The 26,017-nt window shown below is 43.1% G+C and overlaps 1 protein-coding gene across 1 annotated transcript in view; it reads left to right on the forward strand.

Annotated features, from left to right (window-relative positions):
• LOC311025222 (rho GTPase-activating protein 26-like) overlaps positions 1–26,017 on the forward strand; it is a 71,551-nt gene that overhangs the window by 33,055 nt on the left and 12,479 nt on the right. Inside the window, exons 2-19 of the mRNA XM_084028044.1 lie at positions 2,240–2,335; positions 4,412–4,473; positions 4,618–4,689; positions 8,834–8,935; positions 9,056–9,166; positions 9,812–9,916; positions 10,044–10,173; positions 10,579–10,679; positions 11,490–11,584; positions 12,416–12,494; positions 13,480–13,516; positions 13,707–13,772; positions 14,638–14,712; positions 14,826–14,910; positions 15,595–15,653; positions 22,245–22,350; positions 23,753–23,912; positions 25,545–25,689. Of these exons, the coding sequence (XP_083884170.1) occupies positions 2,240–2,335; positions 4,412–4,473; positions 4,618–4,689; positions 8,834–8,935; positions 9,056–9,166; positions 9,812–9,916; positions 10,044–10,173; positions 10,579–10,679; positions 11,490–11,584; positions 12,416–12,494; positions 13,480–13,516; positions 13,707–13,772; positions 14,638–14,712; positions 14,826–14,910; positions 15,595–15,653; positions 22,245–22,350; positions 23,753–23,912; positions 25,545–25,689 (1,686 nt within the window). The remainder of the gene's footprint in view (positions 1–2,239; positions 2,336–4,411; positions 4,474–4,617; positions 4,690–8,833; positions 8,936–9,055; positions 9,167–9,811; positions 9,917–10,043; positions 10,174–10,578; positions 10,680–11,489; positions 11,585–12,415; positions 12,495–13,479; positions 13,517–13,706; positions 13,773–14,637; positions 14,713–14,825; positions 14,911–15,594; positions 15,654–22,244; positions 22,351–23,752; positions 23,913–25,544; positions 25,690–26,017) is intronic.

The raw sequence follows: 26,017 nt of genomic DNA on the forward strand, positions 1-26,017 counted from the left end.
CTGCTGTTGGCAGGACAAAATGTATGAAATGGTCAAATGCAGAGGTGGATACATAACACATCTAGCAGTGCAAGTGTTTCTGAGGCTGTATGGGTGTTTTTACTCCCTTTGAAATGCTCGTCTGTGTCCCTGCTCCTGTGGTTGGGTTCTGATGCTCAGGAAGGAGAGCATGTGGAGTGTGGCAGGAGCCGGAGTGGAGAAATGAACGACGATAGGCACGTTTCGCTCACAAGGTGCTGAGAAAAGCTGTCAGCGGCAGGAGGGAGAGGGAGGCCAAAAAGAAATAGAGCAGAGAGAAGCGAGAGCGAGGAGGCCGGGGTGGGAAGAGACGTAGTTTGGTGTATGGCAGGGCTGGGTGATAGAAAACAGGCATTTCAACAGCAGCACATTTCCAAAGGTTTGATACTGTTAACATGTGTTTGTCCTTTTTAAAATATATATGTAACTTGGCTGATTTTAATAATGACGTGATACGTCAACCAAAGTTCTTATTTAACTTTTCAAAGCTTAAAAAACATGAGTCTTGAATACTTTTGGTTGAACGTCACTTTACTTCTGCACCAGTGCTTTAAAAACATACAAACATGTACATGTGTGTGTGTGTGTGTGTGTGTGTGTGTTGACAAGTGTGCTAACACCATGACGTCTTATTCCTAAACACATTTTTTGCTCAACAGCGAAATCTATTGATTCACTATCCATGCCCACCCCAGGCCACCTTAAATGTGTCGGATTGAATACCTTTATTTTAAATAAGGTTTTGACAGAAACAATCGATGAACAGGTGATTTTATAATTAAACTAGTGTTGTTTTGTTGCTCTCTAACTCTGATAGTCATTGAATTGCGTCCATCACATCCTCCTCCTACCCGTGACAGCATGCATGCTGGGCAACGACAGAACCAGAGTCCTTCTTTTTCCTCCAGTGGACTCATTTCTCCTTCAAGGTCGCAGTGCGGTCTCACTTTGGTCATACTTGAATTATTTTGCGATCTGGAGCCGCTGCGACTGTGTTTTACTGATTCTCTCCCGAGAGAGAAGGTTGTGTGTGTGTGTGTGTGTGTGTGTGCGTGTGTGTGTGTGTGTGTGCCAGCGTGTGCTTGTGTGTGTTTCTGGCAGGGCATGCAGGAGCTCCTCGGCCTGTGTTTTATTTCGTCAACTGGCAAGCAGCAGCAGATCTTTCCAAACGCATACACAGACACACAGACACACACACACACACACAGACACACACACACACACACATACACACACACACACAGACGCACACACACACACACACACACACAGACACACAGACACACACACACACACACACACACACACACACACACACACACACACACACATTTTCATGGTGTTGTGTTTACATGAACATGGTCAATTACACCCCGTCTGTCTTCTCTCTCTCCACTCATGTCCTCTCCCTGACTCCCATCTGTCTTTACGAGAGACTCTTGATCTATCCTCCTCTCCGTTCCCTCCGTTTCTCCACATCCTCATCTTTTAACTTCTATCAGTAAGTTTACAAGACTCCTCTGCAAACACACATTCGCTTGTGCGCATTTTGCATAGTTTCTCTCCTCCTCGCTGGAAAAGTGGGAGTCCCAGCTGGGGACTAGGGTTGACCACATCATACTTTTACTCTTTTTTTTTCTTTCTTGTTTGGCAAATGATTCCTTTACTTGCATGTGTCAAAATAACACAGGATGATACGCAATAGGCTGCGATGTAGTGACGTGTCTCTTTCCCTGGGATTCTGCATATGTGGCCGACCTCGGCAACAGGAAGGATTGTTGCGAAGGTGACCCTGCCTTGAGTTTAAACGGACGGGAAGCCAAACTGGCTGTGAGTGTCCGTCTCCTAGGAGCTCTAAGTGCCTCGTGTATTATTTGAAAGGCATCCACATGCGCAGACACACAGACCTCCGCACATATGTGGGAGCTGTCAACGTTCATCACCAACACCACTGGGGATCCACTCACAGTATCCACCTGTCTGCGTTTAGCCTCTTTCCACTCACTCTCACTTCCAGTAACGGCAAGATAATAAGAGAGGAAAAAGTTAATGAGGATGAGAGAGTAACGTTCTCTCCCACGGGCGTATTGCATGCTTTTAGGCCAGGTAACCAAAGTTTAGAGTAAGAATGCGCTACTTTATATGGTTGTGTGTCCTCGCTGGTTAAATAAACATATTATCAGTGAAGCTAACTGCCTCTCTTTACTCTTCTTTCCATCAGGTCTGTCGACGGCCAAGAGGAAGTTTGCTGACTCCCTCAACGAGTTTAAATTCCAGTGCATTGGAGACGCGGAGACGGATGATGAGATATGCATAGGTGAGCTTCCCATCCAATATATTCCGGTAAATAGACAGCAGACCAGGTGTTTTCGTTTATTAGTCTCTGGAATAGAACGATGGAATTAAAGGCCAGCTTGGTTTTCAGTGCTGTCATATATGAAGATGCAACAATCAGTCTCAAATTATCCATCTGTCCTGAATCATTTCATTACAATGTGTTTTTTTTAGTATCAAAGCCTCAAGTGGAATTTACGGCAAATTGTAAAAATCATACGAAACGTTATGTTATTTATTTGGCAGGGAAAATAAACATAAAAACATCATATTAAAGCACACAAACTGAACAGAGTGAGACTTCTTGTACTTTAACTATAAAGATAAATACTGTGGTCATTTGCTCTGTTATATTTATTATCTTTAGTGGTCACAATTTATATGTTTTTCAGTCTAAATAGCATTATCTCATTTCAATGTTGGAGTTTTTAAAGCATAATTCAAATATAATATAAATTATGAAATATCCTGAGAAGGAATTTTTCTCTGTATTTGGCTAAACAATGAAAAGCCAGTCAAATCGTGCAACAATCCAATCCTGCCTCTTCACCTTCGGTTGTCATGATGTGTCGCGCTAACAATCAATACGTTGATTTTTCCACTAACAGGCACGCCAGTTGTAACCTACATATAATAACATGAGATCTACAGTCCAGATTATATAATAGTATTTCTGCTCATTCTCTACAATAATAGTGATAGTAATAATATTACATCAAAGTTGGCATATCCTATGATTAAAAAAACATGATAAAATATCCTACTTTAAGTGATGTTTCATAGTTCTTGCTGTTTGTATCCATTATTACACATAACATCATGCTGACCCATACATTCATACATACATGAGCATATTGTGTAAAACTGGTGTAATAATGCTCTGCAGTCCACAACAGCAGGATTCTAGATTCCATGAAGTCCCCCAGGCCTGGCGGTGCCGTTTCTGTCACTGTCCAAGCAGCGGCCGCCACACCCTTGCATGCTGCAGGCTGCAGCTCCTCACTGGCCGACCCACCCACGACTGTTGTTGAACTCAGCCCAGCTATCTTTCCTGAACAGCTTGCTGCTCCACTGGGCTGTGCCACAGCACTGTTGTTGTTTTTTTTTGGGATATTCAGAGTCATACTCATGTCCAAACTTGTTTCTTCTCTCTGACACAGTAACGACTTCACTCCAAATACAAGTACATTTAAAAACAGAACTTTATATTATTAGTATTATTATTATTATTATTATATTCTAGCCTGCTACTTCTACTGCGTCTATATCTTCCATATCATTTTACTCCACGTGATTCAAGACTAATGGTTGAGCTTACGGACATGTTTGACTGCATCTTATGAGCTTTATTAAATGATGGCCCTGCTTTTCGATGCGTTCGCTGCAGAGTCCCGACGTCCTCCTCCCTTTCAGTTGGATCTGACTTCCCAGAAACGAATCCTCTAACTAGAAGTCTGATGCGTATGTGTGTGTGTTGTGATTATTAAGGGGGAAAAGAAAACACTGCCTATGAGCTTACATGTGATTTGGACATGCTGCACGTGCCCAGTATGCACTACGTCTGAGGAGCTGTGTGTGTGTGTGTGTGTGTGTGTGTGTGTGTGTGTGTGTGTGTGTGTGTGTGTGTGTGTGTGTGTGTGTGTGTGTGTGTGTGTGTGTGTGTGTGTGTGTGTGTGTGTGTGTGTGTGTGTGTGTGTGTGCATGTGAAGTGTTGGACAGGGACGGAGGCAATTGAAGTGGAAACTCTGACCTGAAACAATGTAGCCAGTCCTCTCTGTCTTTGCCAGCCGGCGGGGGGAAACGAGCGCCGAGCTGTGCTCGCTGTGAACGCACCGTGCAAAACAAACTGTGTGATTCGCCGTTCGGTTCCCAGTTAATCACTCTGCTGTGTCGGGAGTTTAGGAACATTTGTAAGACGTCCAAGAGCAGAAACAAAAGCTCCATCCCTGCCACCCTTGTGCCAACTCTCTTCAAACACTCTTTCTGTTCCCCCGTACTTGAGAGTTATGGCTCATTATTCAATGTCTCTCTCTCCGTCTACCAACATGTCCGTCTTCAGCCAAGTCTCTTCAGGAGTTTGCAGCGGTCCTGCAGAACCTGGAGGACGAGAGGACACGCATGGTGAGTGACCCGGCCAATTGTAAGGAATATTATGAGCGGGGATAGAAAGTCACATAAAGCTGGTCATTCATTTGATCTGAGAGAATATTACAAGTCATTATGTCTGTGATACAGTAATGTTTACGTGCTTGTGTGTGTTTCCAGATCGAGAATGCCAACGATGTGCTGATCATGCCTCTGGAGAGATTCAGGAAAGAACAGATCAGTGCAGCGAAGGTAAGGAGGCGACACGGCCACAGGAGGGCTGAGAGAAAATGACTTTGGCTCCACGTGAACCGTGCATCAGCACTGATAAGCTGGCAGTGAGGCGTACGGCAGTAAATCAATAAGATCCTTTTAGTGCCTCTGCAGCTGTTAGAAGGGCATGACACCCACCCAAGATATATGGCGGATGATCATATACAGTAGTAGGTTTTGGAACCGCTGGGAAGATCTCAGCACATTAGAGGTGGTAAATGATGTGTGACCTTTGGAGCTTAAATGGAGGAGTGCGGGCGGAAAATGTGCAGCCTCAACATCACTAAAGTAAACTAATCTACGCATCTGGGTAGAGTTACGCATATGGTTTGTTGTCACTGTATTCTTTAATTTTCTTTGAAAAGATTTGATCCCAGCAGCTCAAAAAAAAAAAAAAGTGTATTGGCTCACATTAAATTTCCACTGAGATCCTCATTAATGCAGGATAAGTACAGTAATTCCAGTTAGTTGGAATGTTGAATACACTGTGATATTTAATATTTAGTCAGTCATTTTGGAATTATTTTTTATGATCAGTGATCATAAATGTACACTCTGAATCAAAGATTATGTTGTGATAACCAAATACAGTATATTGACTGAAAGGCACAGTTTAACAGCTTTAATAGGAGGGATCAGATAATGACGAGAAGTACTCTCAGACACTTGGAAACAATGCTGTGACCACGATACATTGTGTCTGTACTACCACAGCCTTTTAAGTGTCTCAGGCGGATGTTAGCACCGTACGGCCACATTGACCTTGCAACAATGAGAAAGTGCTTTTAAGACATATTAAAAAAGCTATTATTATCGTAATAAAAAGCTATTATTATCGCTGCTTCCTCGGAGAAAGCTTTCAAAGATTACCATGACCTGGATGACTGAGAATCTTCCCAGATCCATTGTATGAATACATGATATGCATGTCTCCGGGTGTCCCTCCTCTCCCGTGATTATCCAGGAATCGAGGTCTGGACCGTCGCTGCATGACCTGGATAGGAGATTAGAGGGATACATAATCCTGCCACAGACCACTGGGGGGTCTCATAGGCCAGCAGGGCTCCCTCATGGCATGGCCGGTGTTGTCTTAGAGTGACAGTGTGTGTATAAATCTATAAGCGTAAGATGGAACCGAAGCAAGCGAGACGTTAAACAGTAGGATCTTAACTCAGAAGCTAAATATTATGTTCCTTTGACTTTTTAATGACCATTTATTGCACTGGAGACTTCTAACCACACATTTAACTCTATTTAGTCAAAGGATAAGTAATGTACTGTGCATGTTTTGGTAATCCACGCCCCATGTTTTAAATATGCCACGTTTGAATCTCCTCACAGCAGGCCATGGTGCATTAGCTCCCTGATACATGCAGTATTTAACATGTTACCCATTTATAGGCTGCTAATCTGTCCTTTTCATAGCAGGTCATTGTTTGATTGTACGCGGCCGGATTAAGAAGTGAATGCATAATCTGTGCAGTCAGGTCACCACCAGAGATGTACTAATCCCAGTTTAGCCCTGAAAGAACTGAAAGGATCTTTTCCTGGCACCGTTTCACCGTCTCCTAGAGGTCCAGAGCTGACACAAGAGGAGCTTTTTGGAGAATTACAGTGATTGGGACACGTTTAAAACTCGTTTAAAAGTCCAGCAAGACTTTTTTTTTTCTCGCTGTGGGTTATTAAGTGTGGTGGATTGGGTCCGATCTTCAAGAATACAAGACAAATACACATATGTGAGGGAAACTAATTATTTAGATTATCATCACTTCTGCTTTCCACTCATTAAGCGGAGTGAGAACAGAATGGTATTCTGATTTGGCACTTTTGCTTTAACTGGTGTATCTGCAGTCCTGTGAAGTTTGAGAAACAACTCGTTTAGGTTTGCACATTTACAGTTTGACCAATTGAAGTGGATCAGAGTGACTCAGTCACTTCAAACCCCACGCAAGGCAAGGAGGCAAGGAGGTGATTAAATCCACATTACAGTAGATGTTTAACTGTTAGTGAACGCTGTGTAAATAATAAAGTTTCATATCGCATAGAAGCAGGCGGCGAGAGGTTGGCTTCATGCATCAGTGGGACCTCCATGTAATTGTTGACTTGATAGCAGTGGAGTAAAACTTAGTTGAAGCTGTGATGAGTCAATCTGGTGGCAAGGCATGATCCCATATCAAAACATTTCATTTCTTTACTCTTCTGGGTGAAGAAACTCCTGAGTTTGCAACAACACTGGGAGGAGATTGCCACCTGCTGGCCGAGAACGGAACTAACTTTAAATAACCCAATTAAAATGCCAGTCATTTATACCAGCAATGTGGTAATAAACATGGGGATTGATAGGAAGCATGACATTCATGCTGGCTTTGTAATTTGTATCTTCAGTCACTGATTACTATCACAAAGGAAGTAAAACAATCAAACACACTTTTCTTGTCTTGTTTAAAAGGTATTGAAAGTCAGAATTAGGTCATGAAAGCCATAATGAGGGACACACAGGAGAGTCAGACCAGGCAGGATTTCCACAGCGAATATGAAAAAGTCAGAGAGGCAGACTTTAAACAGAGGCCTTGTTGTTTAGAGGAACGTTCATCATCTCTGATGCATTCTGCAGCTGCTTTCTGTTCCTTCTCTGGCACCGAGGACTCGTCTTGTTGTTGAAACCGGCTTGGCAGTGGAACGCCTGCGTCCTGTGACTGCAGCACGGCTCAGAAAATCACAGCGTTATTGAATATTGATCGTGGCGTTATTTTGATGTCGTTGTGATGGAAGTTTTATTTCCAAGAGCTGTTGGAAAAACAAATTCACACGAGCACCAAATAAACCAGACGGGAAGACGAGGGAGTCCAGCAAATGAAATGCGTGACAGATGAAGACAATCCATCACGTTAATGCAGAAAATCCTGGAAGCCCAAAATACCATGGATGATTTACGCCAAATGGGCCTTTTCACAGCAGACATGTTGACATGCTTCATCCTAAAGTATGCAGTACAGTATGTCCTCAACTCTACTTTCCAGCATTACAAACTATTACTTTCATCGTTATTCTTCTTGTCTATTAACTGAACAAAGTGTAAGAATAGATGACAGTCGAAATACACTGTTGCCCATAAAGTTATTATATATTTTGTTTTCACAATCCTCTGTTTATTCCTATCTAAATGCATGAGAAATCACTTTTGACCAGGTACCATAATTACATGATGTGTCCCGCAGGTGAACACGTATTCATGCATACCTTGTTTGGCGCTATGAAAGACAAGACATTTGCATATTATCCCAACCCTGTTTATTCAGTTAACAGAGAAGCAGTAAGTCCTCACGTTGGAGCTTGACCTTGTGAATGTTTGGCATTTATTTCATACATTGTTTAAATGCTTTATTGACTAACGCGATGAAGTCATTTCTTCCAACGTATGAAGTTGATTTGGGTGTTTTTGCAGTCGATCAACAGGATCATCAAAGGGTTTGAGTCTGTCAGCACGTCCCCGTGTCTATCAGCTACTTTCTATAGCTTCCAGCCCAGTCATGTCATGAGTTTGACATGAAGAAATGCAAATAATTACACATGTACAGTAATAATACCCCAGGATGTGTCTGACGGAGGGAGACCCACCCTGATTTGCCTCCTCTTGTTTTTCTGTCCGTTTCACTGGAATTAGATCACAGTTTAATGGTCCTAACATGACCAGGAGAACGTTTTTTTCTTCTCTCGATACGGTTCTTGATCTTCTTGGACACTTTTCGATGTTCCTCAGTGTTTTTCAGATACACCCCCACTTTATCTGTCCCCGGTGAGTCATCCCTCTAACTGTCTGTCTCTCATGTCAGTGATGTCAGCTGTGAGGAAACGGCCTGTTGTTTAAGAAGCAGCTGTGCTCCCTGGAGGAGCAATCTCACATTAGTTATTAGATATTACTAAAAAGACATTCACATTAAGTGAAGTTTGCCTTACAGCTCACACACGTTTCCCCCCAGCGACGGCACACGGGACTAGAGTTCATTCCAGATGATCAAATTACTTGGAGAGACCTTATTAATCATTCAATAGACATATTAAGGCCTATTGAGTTAGCTGTCTCTCACCCAAATAAAAGTTATTTTTGTCGTATCTAATATAGGAAGCCAAGAAAAAATATGACAAAGAGACAGAGAAGTATTGTGCAGTGCTGGAGAAACACCTCAGCCTCTCAGCGAGGAAGAAAGAGTCCCATCTGCACGAGGTAAGACGCCGTCTGTCGTTCACATCAATCTTCTGTCTCCCACCGGATCGCCGATCATTTTCATAATTTTCCATGAATGTCAGACTGTCAGTTATCTTGGCGTCCTTCTCCCTTTTGTAGGCGGACAACCAGGTCGATACCGTACGGCAGCATTTCTACGAGGTCTCTCTGGAGTACGTCTTCAAGGTTCAAGAGGTCCAGGAGAGGAAGATGTTTGACTTTGTGGAGCCTGTAAGACACTTGTGTTTTTTTTCCTCTTTTTTTTATGATATATATGTTTTTTTTTTTTTACAGCAAAACAAAACCTTGATATCCAAATTGTGCATAACAGTAGGTTATTGATTATAGCGTGAAGCATGCCGGCTCAGCTGAAAATAAAAGAGGCAAGTGAACAAAAAGCACAAATTAAAACGATGTGAGTTCAAATTTAGATGAAGTTAACAAACAAGCTTATAACCAAACCTATAAGGCCTAACGAGATCATGGTGGACGTCTCTTCTTATTAATTAAGTGTGAGCTGGGACTGGGTCATGCTTTTCTAAGTCAACATTGGCGCCAACCCAACCCCGATTCAAGCCACGGGGAATTTAAAAAAATGACAGCCCGGATTCTGGCAGAGAATCAAAGCTGTACCTCAGAGGTAGCTGCTAAGGACATTTGAAGTTGTAACAAAAACACTACAGTTTTAACTCTTCACAATGTAGGCCTCCCTGCATCTGTTTTAATATTTAATTTAATCCATTTTTCTTTTTTATATCTTCTTATCTTCTCTGGATCTTCTCGTCGTTTCCTCTCTTTCTCCTTTTCCTTATCTTTGTCCCTTCCTCTTCCTGCTTCACCTCCTTAACGTCCTCCCTGCTGTTTTGTTGCCCTCAGCTGTTAGCATTCCTCCAAGGCCTGTTCACCTACTACCACCACGGCTATGAGCTGGCCAAGGACTTCAGCCACTTCAAGACTGATCTCACTATCAGCATACAGAATGTAAGGTCACGCACAACCACACAAAAGGTCACAACGTAGCCCCGATCAATGCTTTTTGTTATTAGCTAGTTAGTTAGTTAGTCAGTAGTTCCACTGTTCCACTGTTCCTCTGTGCTTGTGTTGACAGACGAGGAACCGCTTTGAGAGCACGCGGTCGGAGGTGGAGAGTCTGATGAGGAAGATGAAGGAGAATCCACACGAACACAAGAGTGTGAGCCAGCACACCATGGAGGGATACCTGTATGTGCAGGAGAAGCGTACGTACCGAGCCGCATGCGACAAGTTACACTGTTGTAGTACGAACACCAATCAGAATGCGAGTGAATTATGTGCATGTTAGGGGATACACACACACACACACACACACACACACACACACACACCAACCTATGGTGGACGAAGTCAAGTATGATCTGTTGGAGACGTGACAGCAGCTCTGGCCACGTGCGGTTACCATGGTAACCGATCTAGCACTAACGCAGGCATGACTGAGACTCCTTCTTTTTCCGTCAGCGTTTTTTTTTGTTTTAACCCTGGCTCCCCCTCCCCCCCTCTCTCTCTCTCACAAGACTTTTTTCTTTTTATTCTTTTCTTCTCCTGCAATTTTGTTTTTCACATTCTCTCCATTGCTCTCTCTCTCTCTCTCTCTCTCTCTCCCTCAGGCTCATTTGTGTCTACCTGGGTGAAGTACTACTGTACGTACCATCGGGAGCCCAAGAGGGTCACCATGGTCCTGTTTGACCCTAAATCAGGAGGGAAAACGGTGAGTAGCTTTGGCTGTTTAATCATAGAGATGTGGTTAGAATAGCATGTAAGGCCATCCATCTGTCTAGCTGTATTTATCTATATGCACGTAAATGTGCCACGCACAGACGCCCTCATGTACATGCCACTTCAGCCTGTCATCAGCTTGTCTGATTTGAGCTGCTCGCCAACAAAACAAGCTCTCACTCGCTGTGTGATGGAAATTTGGCGAGCATAACACTGTTTTAAATCATCAGCGGAACATAGAGTTAAATATAAAGTTTGCCGTCAATAGTTCAGCACCAAAACGAGCGTTTCTGTTGCATGTTTTTTTACACCTGGATACAGTCATACAGCAGAACAGCAGCCTCAGTAGATGGGAGCGCCGCCATCGATGTTTTGAGAAAAGTACCATCTGTTAGCACTTTCTCCACCTACACGCCAAGCTGATGCAGGTTCAGGCCTGCTTTCTGGGGTTTCTTAACTGGAGGAAAAGCAGAAACACTGCATCACAGAAACCCTTCAGCTCCGACACCGTAAGACAGATGCTGTTGCCGTCGTACCTGAAGCGAACAGTTCGACGATGCTCAAATCGCTTTAATTGCTTCTGTCAGTCCAACATCATCTCGATGTGCTTTTCATTTGGAAGTGAGGCGAGGTTTTCTTTAGCTCCACTACATGAGAGGAAAGGAAGTCCTTATCACTAATTCTCTTTTTGCCTTTTCCAAGAGATCAACAATCATCATCTCAAATGTCATCCACGCTGTAAAAAATGATACTGCTATACTAAGAGCATGTTTTCCCTTCTCTTTTACTCTGTGTTTGTCAGGGAGACGAGGACAGCTTCAGCCTCAAGTCGTGCACCAGGAGGAAGACGGACTCGATAGAGAAGAGGTTCTGTTTCGATGTGGAGGCTGTGGACAGGTGAGGGAGCGTGCCATTTGTCTGAACGTAACCACACATTTCTCCATCGACGCGCCCCCCGCTGTTTCCTTTCCACGCTGTTCTTTATTAGCCATAATCAGTGTAATGCAACAGCCCTTGTGTCTAGTTCTGAGCCTTTTTATTTGCAGCTTTTCCATTTCTAGAATATCGTTGAGCAAAAAAAAGGAAAGCGTGAAATAGTTAGGAATTCAGAGTTTGTTATAGAAAGTCATAGATGGGTCTTCATGCCTCTAATTAGAGCTTCACTGCTCTGATCAGCCGGTGGTTGGTATGAGGTCTTTTTAGGTGGTGTAATTACAGCCAACAGACACACGGGGGTGCTCAGTTGATTTGGACCTGAAGAGGCTGATAAGGAGGCTGTTTGTCCTCTCATGCTCGCCCCCCTGGCCCTTCTCTTCCTAGACAAACCCCCTCCCCCCCTTCTCCCTCCCTCCCTCCTCCTTAACTTCAACCGTCCTCCATCCAATCAACTCACCTCCTCATTATCTCATCCATTCTTTCCCATTTCCCCATTGCACCTTATTCATACTCATATTACCGGTGTGTGTTTGTTTATCTCCCAAGTAATATAAAGTGGTATTTCCTCAAGTGGTGTGTTTACAGGTAATTTGACAGTCTGTTGCTCAGACTGTCATAAAAAAAATAATAATAATAATTTGATCGTGTCCATTATGTAAACAATGGACGTGACCAATGACGTGGCCGTGAGATTTGCATGCAGAGATCCTCCTCCACAATCTGAAGCAATACATATTTCAATAATACAAACATAATAATTGTGTTTGCCACTTGATGTTTGTGTGTGTGAAGGCCGGGAGTGATCACCATGCAGGCTCTGTCAGAAGAAGACCGGAGGTTGTGGATGGAGGCCATGGACGGGAGAGAACCGGTAGGTTACCACGGTTACCAGTTTGTACTTATGTCACACGTAAATTAATAGAGAGAGAGAGAGAGAGAGAGAGAGAGAGAGAGAGAGAGAGACAGCCTGTCTGCTAAGCGAAACAAGAGCTCCAACATTAAATATATATTTTTTAGCATTGCTCTGATTTCAGCCCCCCCCCCCTTCAAATTCCTAAAAGGAACGTTGAATGACGGCCAGTTTCCCGCAGCTCCTTGTTTGTGCCTTAATATACAGCTTTTTTTTGCCCTAAGGCTAGAAGCGTGTGCGAGTGCTTCTTTCCACACTTTGTATTTAGTCATGTTCCTGTCCCAACACCACCCTCATCCATGTGTCTACATTCAAACGTGCAAAGGTAATCACCATCAATAAAGCCACCGCAAGCTTGAACAAGCAGCTGCTGAGCTCAGGCAATCTGTCATAAAACAAGATATGTTTCCCTTCAGCCCATCCTACCGTTGTTGTTGTCTCTGAGACCTGCCTCGTCTTTGTCAGGCTTTACCTCACACGTGGGTACGACCTCACCACTGACCTCACCACTGACCGCAGACACACGATGCAGACAGACCTGCATCCTGCACAAGCCCAGACAAATCGGGTGGACTTGGGCATAAACACACAGTCACAGATGTCATATTTACTATTTTGGTTGATTTGTTATTTACATTTTTTTTAATCTAACCTCTCATGGATATGCTGTAACAATGCTTCTGTGTTCTTTTTTAATTTTTATGAAAATCTCAGGCATAAAGGTGTACACAGAGCCCTGATTTAAACACAGTATTCTCAACATTATCATAGGAATTGAAGTTATGCCGATTGCAAAAAGCCAACAACAAATGTGACATTTGTATAAGTTCCCAATATCCTGATGTATTCCACATTATGTGTGCATATTTCTCATGATGGGAATATGCTAAATTAGTTTGTATTGTTTCTTTCTGAAGCAGTGTTTCGCTATGTTTTTTATTTGCAGGTATACAATCTCAACAAAGACAGCCAAGCTGAAGGCAGTAAGTAGCATTCATTGATATAATTTAACTGTTTTAAGGGGATCCAATGATTTAGCGTTATTATCCGACTTTCTGTACTGGCAGAGCTCGATTAAATAGCATGGCTTCTGCATTTGCATCAGATCTCGTTTTAGAACCAGCAAATGTAAAGTAAAACTGTAATCACAGTGTTTGTCTTGCTCTCCGTCAGTGGCCCAGCTGGATGTGATCGGGTTCAACGTGATGAAGAAGTTCATTTATGCCGTGGAGACTCGAGGTACAGTGTAAACTCAGATTCTTGTTGAGTCATGTTGTTTTTCTGCTGTGGTTTCCTGCTTCTTTATTATGATGCTCTCCACATTTCAGTTCAGATCTGCACTTTTTATGTCCCGATGCAGCGGGACACAGGACAGACTACAGTCTGCAGCAATGAATTAACATTAACATGTTCACGGGATACTCCACTCATGTAAACATGCACTTAAACATGCACTTAATTAGCAGAAATTATTTAATAAACATAAAATATTACTCATTCTAATCGTTCGTACTTTGAAAATGGAGTTCACATGAATAGCAACCATCAATTATGTGGAGAGAAATACAGTATAGTATAGTATTTTTCCCTGAAATGTCACAGTAAAGGTCCACATCGCTAGTTTTCCCTTCGTCCCCTTTAAGAGCATCCATTAGGGAACACTCTTTGACTTTTCAATGCTCAACCAACGCATTTACATTTATATGGTATATGATGATCGTGTTTCTGAGCTGCCAGGGTTGTTGTTTACATGAGGGACGTGAAAAAATGAAAATAAAAAGCGGCACAAAAAACAATTGAATTCCTCCTGAAATCGTTTGTCATTACGCTAACGGCTGCTCTTTGCCCTGCTCTTGGTCCTCATGCCGTCTTCAGTAATGGGCTTCGTACACCAGTTTAGGTTCAGCAATTGGATTTTCTGTGACAGACCGATTTTAATGGCAGTCTTTGAGTGACAGGTTTAGAAAAAAACAAACCTGGAGCACATAGATGTGGCATCTTATTGCTATTAAAGCCTTCTTGGTTTTACCGGATTGGATGTTAAACTAGGAAGCAGTCTGTCTCTTCTTTGGATTAATAACCGGTGGAAACCTTTCCCCTCCAGGTATCGATGATCAGGGCTTGTACAGACTCGTTGGCGTCAACTCCCGAGTACAGAAACTACTAGGCCTCGCTATGGGTAAACACAGACACGCATACATATTTAGTAAACACTGGAAATTAAATTCTCTTCTGTAATATAATTGCAAACTTTTATCATAACTTTCCTTTTATCTTCTTTTTGTCCATCAGATCCAAAGACGTGTGCTGATGTAGAGCTGGAAAACTCAGAGTGGGAGATCAAGACTATAACCAGTGCAATCAAGCACTATCTCAGGTTTGTGAGGGAAAAAGGGGGTGTTTTGCCCTTTTTCACTTCTTTCAATCTGAAATAGATTTTCATTGTTATTTGCTGTATTTTGATTTAATATATGATCTAAACTTTTATTTTCCCATAGAGGGTTTATTCGTAGCACAAATAATCTTGTCTTCATACATTGAACAAAATCACAAAATCACACATGCCCAGTTAAACCCCAAGCTTATCTGCTGGTCACTGTGATGGTTAAATGACTTCCTTTCCTCTCATCAACTGGCGATGAGGGGAGGGGAGGGAGGAGGGGGGAGGATGGAGGATGGAGGAGACCAGCAATGGGCGACTTACTAGAAGCAGAGATGCATGAAGGGAAAGAGAGGCGTAGTTCAAGCTGTGCTCAGTCCACTGTACCTGAGTGAATCTGCAGCGTGCATTCAAATAAACACACGTTCATACACATGGCATATGAACACACCACACACACTTAATAACATTAGGGCCGAAGGTCAGGCCTCATTGAGAACCAGCAGGAGTCATTACACTCCTCAGGCAGCAGCGATACACTGGCGTCCTGCTGGGCAGGCGAGCATGGTAGGGATAAAAGACACGAGGGAGAACATAGTTCGATGGGTGCTCATCCAGAACTGTCCAGATTTATTGATATTGCTGACATTCTGTGCCTTTCTGTCTCTCCTGTGTTCCCAGAGTGCTGCCCGCTCCACTCATGACGTACCAATACCAGAGGAGCTTCATCAAAGCTGCCAGTGAGCCTTCTTCTCTTTCCTTTTCATGCGTCTCACCTGCCTCTCAAATGTGACAGGAGAATATAAAACAGGCTCTCCTGCTGTTTGACTGCGCTAAATTACCGGCCATACGCTTTACATGGAGCGCCTACTGCTAAACAGGAGAATCCTGAAGTCACCTTTTGATTTGTTTTTCATTTAAGATGAAATCTTGAGTCGTGTCATCGTTTTTAATAGATTGAAGATGGATTTTAATACATGAGATCAGAATGATTTGTCTGTTTGAAGCAATTTCTTAAGCGTTGCTCTTTTTATTTGGAGGCGACTCATCTTGTGAGTGAGGTCATGACTTGCTATTAAACCAGTTACAGATACATGGTGAACCACTGTGCCACCAGTTTGTGTAGCTGACCCTTCATGTTGTCCAGCTGCATGGAAGTCTTTTTAACACAAGAAGTAATGACGGGAACTAAAAGTGACAGCCTAGTGAAACTAAGTGTTCTGTCATTTGTCCGGTTAAAAAGCAGCTGCAAAATCGTCCTTTTTGGGGTTTTTTTCTTTCCACCAGCACCTGATGGGTGCGGTGTATTGAGTCAGGGTACATAATTACATTTTCCAAAGAACACTCAGCTGTCTTGAAAATGAATCGCCTTAATTCTCCAACAGTCGCTGCAAGCACCTCACTGCATGTGATTATTCTCATGTGGCTCCTATAGGCGACGGAATGCATTTTTTCCCCCAAGCAACACTTTGCATTAAGGCTCCTTAAAATGCAACGGTTCCTACTTCTATGTGTTATCTGATCCGGTTGTGTGTACTTGGGCCCGATAAGCCTGGTTGTGTATGTTGTGGTCATTTCCGTGCTGCTGCTGTATCTCCTTTTTAGGGATTTTTTGTTGTGAAATTTGATTCTTTGGAAGCTCAGGTGTGGTTCGGTCTAGTCCGGTCCGGTCTGCCGTGTCACAGGATGTGTCGGTGACCTGTTTTCTTTGTTTGTCGGTAGCTACGGGAAGGAACTCCAGGAAATGACTGTGTGTCTCTGGCAACGCCACCAGGAAATGGCTCCATAGTGAGGCCAACTCGAGAGAAATGAGAAAAGTGTGTGTGTTAGGCGGAGGGGTTGAGCGTGGGCAGTTCAGAAAGGTAGTGGGTTTGATACGAACTTAGACCCCCGATGCTATCATGCATGTATTCATGTTTATTGTAATAATCATAAAATACAACACATGCTGGCCAACTCTTTATAAAGGTTTACAGATTGCAGTGTCTGTTCGGGTGTGTGCATGTGCATGCCATGGATTTGTCTGCTTGTGTGAGTATGAATTTGTGTTTTTTCCAAGGCAGTATTTTTGCAGAAGCAGCGGGGTGATTTGAGGACAGCGTCCTCCGTTGAACTCCCTCTTTCAGCGCTTCCCTTTCTCCTCCTTCTCTCTTTCACGTATCCTCTGCAGCTCCTCCCACCGCCCTGCTCGTAAACCCAATCTTCCTCATCCTCATCCTCCTCCACCTCCTCCTCTGGTTTCATCTGGACTTCCTCTCTCCCATCCCGTGCTAATCTGGTTTTAAATATCTGCTTTAAACAGAGAGCTTAGTGTTTTGAGGTTTGTTGGGTCAAACAGCAGCTGCAAAGAAATTCCATTTATTTATTTCTTACCAGCACCTGATGGGTGTGGCGTATCGAGTCGGGATAAATGATTTTTTTAGAAATACTCGGCTGTCTTGAAGACAGATCGCCTGAACTCTCCAGCAGTCCCTGCAATCGTGTTTGTGTATTTGATTCCTTTCATGTGGCGCCTTGGTTACAAAATATCGTTTTGGAGCAGTTACTCATTCAAACCATGAATCGGAGTCTGAGAGGAAGACGAGGAGGAGTGAGGGTGGATACCTTTCTTAGGCATGTGCAAGCAAGAAAACACATACAGTAATTATTCTGTCTCCAGTCATTAGGGTTCTGCTTACAGTGTCTCTATCTGATTAATGCTTGGATTCTCTCCTCATATTTCCCCTCTCTATTTTCTCACTCCATCTATTATCTGCCTTTTTTCATTTTTTTGTGCATTGCTTGAATTCCTTCAGCTCGCTTTTCTTTTTTTAGCTGCTAAAATGTGGTGGAGGTTTTTTGTAATACTACCAAACAGCTGGACGACACTATCCCTTTATGATCTTTGCTTCATAACTTAGGAGAAATAAGAGGATGCAAGATGCACAGTTTGACATTGATCTAACCCGTATGGTACATATTTCACATTGTCCTTTATTGTCAACCAGCAATCCGCCACTTCGTGCAACAATTGGCCGGCTCTCTTTTTTCCATTCGTCTCATAATGATTTCCATCACTTTTTGGTCGTACCACATATTGCTTTTGAGATTTTTCATAAAGCATTGTGACTCTTCTCAGTGACTTCAACTACTAGTGTGGACATTTGGAACAGACTTGAGCACATTTGCCTTTTAGATGTCGTCTGAATGTGTTGATTTCTGGCCTTGATGCCTTGCTCACCTTCCTCCAGCTCCTCCTTATGCCTCCTTAAGCAGTTCCATTCAAGGGTTTTTCACTGAGGTTTGAACAGCTGCACATAAGACACTCAAGCAGTGATGACGACTAAACTTCTGACATTCTATTTGTTAGATTCAGATCTCGGCAAGCAGCACACACATATTGGTAAAATGCATAGATGTATTCTTCCAGCTTGTAATACACAATCTCATTGTTTTGGTCACTACCTGGAGCTAGGCGCCCACCACCTACATCATCCTTCCCTCTGTCCTTTTTTCTGCATCACCCCATTCTCCAGCTCTCTGCTGCAAAGACTGACATGGCTTCAGTGATGAAGAGGAGAATGTCAGATGGAAAATGTCAGTGGATATCGTCTTTTGAAGCACAGCGTATGATGATCTGCACAGTTAGAGTTTGAACTTCAGCTCAAAGCCAACAGGAGCATCTATCCACTTAACAGCCGAACCTGCTGGCATTACACCCAACGATGGGAAACCACGGCAGTCAATAATTTACACCGCTTTGTGTTCGTGACTGCAGTCAGTGTCGCGTTGCTCCTCGCCGGGCGGTGTAATTTCATCCGGCATCGAAAGCAGCGATCCAACATTCTGTCTTTCTAATTCTGATGGTTTGTAGCAGAGGTGGCTCGGCAGCTCTCGTTTCTCTCAGCTTGACAAGAAACCGAGTGAAACAGGAAAACGGATCTACTAAGACAAAGACAAACATCTGTTGTTTACCACCTTTTCACACGACTTCTCCTAATCCTCTCCCCCGTAGACCTTCTAACACTCAATCCATAAAGTTTGATGCCTGTTAGTGAAATAAAATGCTTGCTTTTTATATGCAAAGCTCGCTGTCAATAAACACCTTTGGTTTCGCCTGCAGCTGTTAAACATTATCGTTGCTTTTGTTGTGTGAAGGACTAACAGCTTTTACTTGCTCGTTCAGAATGAAAATAAATTGTTTCTGCCTTTGATTCAAGGAACGTTTGTTATTAAGTGACAGGTGGTAGAATTGATATTGTCTTGCATGTGGAGAGCAGTAATGATGGATTTAATTGGCCACTTGATGGGAAAGCGGAGCAATCATAGAGACAGCATTGATATTTGATATGATCACCTTATGAAGTGATGGGTTTGAGAGGCTAGTGATGACTTTCTCTGGGTTTGACACCCCGAGCGTCACATTTACACGCAGTCACCTGACCCATCATTAATGCAAACATATTGATGACGGAGCACAGACAATGCATGCATTTGCAGTAGACCGCTGGGACTACTCAATTCAAATCAAGCCTCAAAATGATCAATTATTGGATGTATCTTTCATGGTTTGATGCGATTTCATCAGGCATGCTCCGCATAAACAAAGATGTGATTTTGCAGTAAAATATCTCAAATGTGTAACACTTTGTAAATACCCAAGGAACATAAAAATGCCTTGTACTGTAGGAACTGTAGGTGTTTTGTATTTGTACAGTTTGTTTTGCATGCTAAAGATGAGATATGAGACATACTGCACAAAGTGCACGGACCAGAAAACGTCCAGTATGAATAATGAATAATGAGAAAGTAGACCAGGTGGTGGAGCTCAGCAGATGTGGCGACCTACTTGAAACAATGCACGCTTCATTTACTGTATGTGGGCGTGTAAGTGTTGACTTTCATGGCTGATTGTAAAAGTATGTACTTCATACATACATAATCAAATACCCTCTTGCTTAAGAGATTCATACACATTTTAATGAAGTGAAATGTGTTTTTTTTGTTGTTTTTTTTAGCTAAAATCTTTATGGAAGGTGGTATTTTACACAAATGTACGCATTTATGTCTGATTTCAAGTTAAAAAACAGGAAACACTCTTAGTCCAGTTAACCTCATAACAGGACAGGTGGCCAATATAGTTTATTGAGCATCAATCCTGCTTATATTGTGTCCTGATGAACCTGATGAACTGGAATAGCACACGTACTAGTGTTCATATAACTAATGGTTCTTTTTTCATCAGACCATATCAAAGTGTCCATTACGGTGTCAACGGGAACCATGCTGTCCGTTATTTCTTCTGTATAATACAAGGTGTGCTCTGTTTAAAAGGACTTACATCCAGGCAGCATAATTCAGTTACAGGAAGAAGAAAAAAAGCAGGATTTACGCCCTTGAAGTGACATTACCTACCAGAAAATGAATCTCTGGTCACATTGAAGTGTTTCAACTAAATGTCTGGTCTGGTATGACAACGTGAGAGGATATGCATGGATTCTGATTGGCTGTTGCATGCGTGTGTGTGGCTACGTGTGTCATGTAACTGCATTCAGATGCCTGACATCGCCCGCTCTGTGTTAAAAGACAAAACATGAATACTGGGAACATATAGTTTATCTATTCGCGTGTCTGAAAGGCTGAAAATCAGGGCGACAGAGGGACAAGGTCGCTCCAAAAGTATCTGTAAGTGATGGATGCGGTGGAGGCCGCGATGACAAATGTCTTCTGCTCGGCGTTATCACTGGTGACTCAGCACCGGAGCTTCTGACTACTGACTACAGCACAGCGTCACCTCGACATCAGCCAACGTTTTGTCCTTTTGTTTTGTTTTTCTTTGACTCATTCCAGCTGCTGGCGTGTGTGTGTGTGTGTGTGTGTGTGTGTGTGCGTGTGCGTGTGTGTGTGTGTGTGCAGTATCTAAAAGAAATCCCACTAATGCTTTCATTTCTATTATGGTGAATATTTTGCAGTCATTCTCTTTTGACGCGTTATTAAAAAGCAGCTGATGAGTTAATTGCTTCCTGGCTTCTCTCTAAACCGAATGAACCAACAAGATCGATATCAGTCATTCCGTCCATCTCTTTCAGAAGCGATCGTCTGTGCTGTTCGCTGCCATTAATGACAAAGGATGGCGTTTGTGTTTTGTTATGTGCGTGGGAGTTCATTCCAGAGCCTCGTGTGATTTGGAAAAAAAAGGGCCAGGGATAATTAAAAAATGATTTGAATTCTGCTTTAAATCCACTCCTGGATGGAATAAAACATGTCCGTTAGGGGTAAACTTGGTTTTCTGTGGGGTGAACGTAGATAAATGCATGCATACATTTACATGCATTGCTGTGCGTGTTCCGTATTCAGCTGGAAGGAAGGGAAGAGTGTGTGCTTCTGCATAATGTGTGTGTCTGAAGTGGCGGACACCAGAGAATGCATAATAGGGAACGAGGAGCGCTGCTGTTTCCATAGGCGCGCATCTGTTTGCATGTGGACGTGTACCTGCATGTGTGTGTTATCCCACTGTGTGTTTGTGTGCCTTTTCTAAATGACTGTGTAAGTGCTTGTAAACATTGGGACTATATTTCCTATATATTTGAGTGTTGGTACATACTGTGTCTGTGTGAGATGCTGCTGACAGCCGGGGCCCGAGGGTTGATCTAGAGTCTGCTGCCATCCCTCCATCGACTATAGCTCTGCAGCCGTGACTTATTATCATCGTACGTCAATAACAGGTCTCGCTGCCTGTCTCCCTGCCTGTCTCCCTGCCTGTCTCTCTCTCTGTCTGCGCCCTTCACATTTACCTGCTTATCTGATAACCACCAGGACACAAAGCTTCCCCACTTTGCAACACTGTCGACTCAAACCGCCTCTTCCTTTGTCCTTTCCATCCCTGAATCCTTTCATCGTCACCCATACCTTCTCTACGTCCTCCCATCGGTTTCTACTGAAGATGTCGTCTTTGAAAGTAGATCACGTTACTCACGCGGGACTAACTATTTTCCGTCATGGATGAATACACATTATTAAGCACTCTAGGGAGTATTTTGGGCAGCAGGAAGTTGTGTGTGGGATTAAATCCAAATAAAAAGAGAAGAATATTAGCCAGTGCAATGCTCAGACCCACTAAAACATTGGAGCTCTACGGCACAGAGGAATACGTTATCAGTTCTAGCTTTTAGGATGATCAACTACATGTTGTAACTAGAATAAACACACTGCTTGCATTCCAGCAGCGTTATTTACCCGTAAATATAATAAAGACGGAATGAAAATGTGACATTCTCGTCACGTCTTCAACAGTCTCTCTCTCTCTCTCTCCTTCTCTGTCTTACAGTCTTCATATGTCTGTCTGGTTTCAGAGTTGGACAACCAGGAGGCCAGGGTGACGGAGGTTCATGCTCTGGTGCACCGGCTGCCCGAGAAGAACAGACAGATGCTGGAGCTGCTGATGAAACACCTGTCCACGTAGGTGGAGATATCACACACACGAACAACTGCAGTCCTTCATAATTAGGATTTGTCAGACGTTGCACACCACTGCATTTCATTTAGCAGTTACTATGTATGTTTTACAACAGTCTTCACCTTTTCTCCCCTGTTTCTACAACCACATCACTGTAACACTCCTCGTCTTGATAGCTGTTGTTGTCCAACCACAAGGAGGATTAGGGCTCCGTGTAATCTCTTCACCACACAAATTGAGGCAGTTTGTACTGAAAATAGAAACCCATCCAGCAGCCGTGAGGCCAAATCTATTTCCCGCCGATCCCTCGAAGGGAAAAAGAGGTTAATGGTCGTAGTTGCTGGTCTTTCTGTGGGTGCCAGGAATTGTAGAAGCTACCATGGTTGCAGCCCACGAAGCACACATTTGGTGGTTTGTTTTAATAAATAAGGTCATAACTTCAGACTAGTATAAACTGATGCCGTTGTTCACACGTTCAAACAACTTTCAAACTCAGTTAACTCGGTTCTAACCAAGATTAATTTTGACCTGAAATTGTCAAATCAGTGCTTATTAGCGATAATCGGACGCAGCTCTCACTTTGAGCCAGAACTCAATGATTCGCTCGAGGACATTTCAGCAGCACTCCAGATGATTAAGCTCAACAAGTTGGCAAACTCCTGCAACGATCTCATTTCTGCTCACGAAGAACATCCCCTGACAATTGCCTCATTTGTTTCCACCGCGGCTACAAATCCCACCCTATGCCTCCACGTTTTACACGTTTTTCATATACTGTATGAGTTTCTGTGCTGCACGTATGCAACAATATTCTGTAGACATGAATCAAACAGGTTGTGTGTCTGTAGATTACATAACTCCAGGCTGCTGCTGCTGCTGCAGAACCACAAGCTAAAAAGCAGGGCATGGCACTGTTGGCTTATGTGTAATTATTGCTCTAATGCAGCTGACTGGCATTGTGTTTTACTCCAAAGCTCCAACTAAGCCCTCTGGCTTTATGGGGCTTTTCTTCAACAGCAGCAGCATGATATGTCATAAATGGGACATCAGCCATGTTTATACAACATGTACAGTAGGCAAATACAGATATTCTGAAGACATGTACGTCTTTACCTGGGCTTAATGTATTACATCTGCAGGCGGTTTTCTATGTCATCATCACTGGCTTATAGGTCGGATGGCGGGATCACAGTAAACACAACACAGCTGTCTTCTGCTCTCTTTTTTGCTAAACTAATGCAGTCTCATAAAACAATAAATTGTACCTTCATAAAAGAAATATATATGTTCAGTTCTTGCTGTTCTGGAGGATGTTGGTTCATACAGAGAGGTGTTCTGCTAGTTCGCCTCCCTTTATTGATACAAAGGAGATTCACGACCTCTCTGTGCACCTTCCCTCGACAGTGTGGCCAATCACCACCAGCAGAACCTGATGACCATCGCCAATCTGGGGGTGGTCTTCGGTCCGACTCTGCTCCGCCCGCAGGAGGAGACGGTGGCCGCCATCATGGACATCAAGTTCCAGAACATCGTAGTCGAGATCCTCATAGAGCACCACGAGAAGGTAATCACCAGTGTGTGTGTGTGTGTGTGTGTGTGTGTGTGTGTGTGTGTGTGTGTGTGTGTGTGTGTGTGTGTGTGTGTGTGTGTGTGTGTGTGTGTGTGTGTGTGTGTGTGTGTGTGTGTGTGTGTGTGTGTGTGTGTACAAAGGAATAACATAACATTAATAACATGACGTGTTGTAAGGATTAAATTAATTCTTTGGGGATTTCCTTTCGTGTAACTATGCATTTAAACACACACACACACTCACTCACTCACTCACTCACACACACACACACACACACACACACACACACACACACACACACACACACACACACACACACACACACACCATAACTGTTCTGCACTTCAAAGTAATTTTCCTTGTTAGATCCAAGTAGCTTATTGGCAGGCCGAGGTGCTAACAGATGTCAGCATGGCACCAGACAAATCAGCGTGACTGTTTCCAACCCTAGTATTCTACACACACACACACACACACACACACACACACACACACACACACACACACACACACACACACACACACACACACACACACACACACACAGCCCTGTTTTCATCCAGGCAGACCACAGCTGTCGCTTCAATGTGCGGAAACTAAACAAATGGAGTATACATGCTGTGATGGATCATATCTAGATCTAATCACAGTCCTCGTGTCGCTGTGCCTCTATTCCACTCATACACCTGCCGAATGCTGACAGTCTGCACTTTACATACCTGTCTTCTCTCCACAAATCCAATTTTGATTACGTCCACTTTTCTGAGATTTTCAAACCATAACAGTCTAACCGGCCGTAAATTGAAAATATAAAATGAAATGAATCACTCAAGATTCACGATGTGCTCGTGCTTTGTTCTGAAGCATTTGTCGGTTTCATGTGGTCTTGCTTATGGCATTTTATTGCACTTTTTTCCTGCATCCAAAGCATCTCATCCAGTGTGTTAGAATGGGTTATCCAGCACTCCGATGTGATTTCTCCTCTGTTTTCCTTCTTGAGAGGACCTATGGGTGTGGACTTGGCTGAAAAGCAGGGAGGTGATGACAGATGATTACATGTTGGGATGATTACATTCGACTTTGGCAGAAATAACAGACTAATACAAGCAGAGAAGCATTAGTGGGGAAAAAAACATCAAGTTTGGAAAATGCAGAGATGATGATCAAAAAAATAGAAACACAGTGCACTGCAATTTCTTTTATCACAGCATGGGACTTTCTGCAGCTCACATAATTGTGCTTCAGTGGATAGACAGACCAGTGCCACAAATCACAGACTGAAGCCTACAATGTCCCCTTTTTAAGTTTATGCATAATAATTACCGGTTAAAGGAAGATCTATACACGACAGCAAGCAAAGGGTGCAAGCAAAATTCCAGGGAATGAATATGAAATCCTGTATATTGTATCCCCTCACCCGTTAGACTATATCTTTACATCAAAGCATGTTTTTTTTAAGTGAGTCACAGTTTCTTTTTTTAGTACTGTTTTCTATCAAATTACAATCCTGCATATTGTGGCATGGATGTGCTGTTCACATGTTGTTTAATGGAGGGGGAAATAGTCGTTTTTGTTGTATATGTTGTTTCTTTCTTTGTTCTCACATGTCTTTTTTTGTTTGTGCAGATATTCAGTGACGTACCAGTTCCTGCAGGCGGTCCGACCAACCTGCAGCTCAACCTGTCCAGGAGGAGAAGCACCGAGAGCAAAGCCCCGTCCTGCAGCGAGAGGCCCCTCACTCTCTTCCACACACCAACGCATTCCCAGAAAGGTGAGCTGCACCTCCTCATTGACCTGATGAAAGGAATCCAATTTAGCGATTAATTATTGTTTTTCTCCTCTTGATTATTACCAGCCGCAGCAACAAAGCTGGTGTTGTTTTCACCTTGTGAGTGTGTGTGAGACTCACTTCCACAGGAGAAAGTTCAGAGTACGTTACCAGGTGTTTGTATTTCTGTGTGCAAGATGCAGTCACGAACCTTCACCGGTGTGTAGTTGAGCTCAAAACAAAGGCCGAGTTCATGGATCGGTGTCTTCCCATGCAAAGGTGTGGGATGAAGGGTGCGACGCCTCCTTTTAGAACAGTAAAAGCACGTCGT

Source organism: Eutrigla gurnardus (genome assembly GCF_963514095.1).
Source record: "Eutrigla gurnardus genome assembly, chromosome: 15".
Taxonomy (NCBI): domain Eukaryota; kingdom Metazoa; phylum Chordata; class Actinopteri; order Perciformes; family Triglidae; genus Eutrigla; species Eutrigla gurnardus.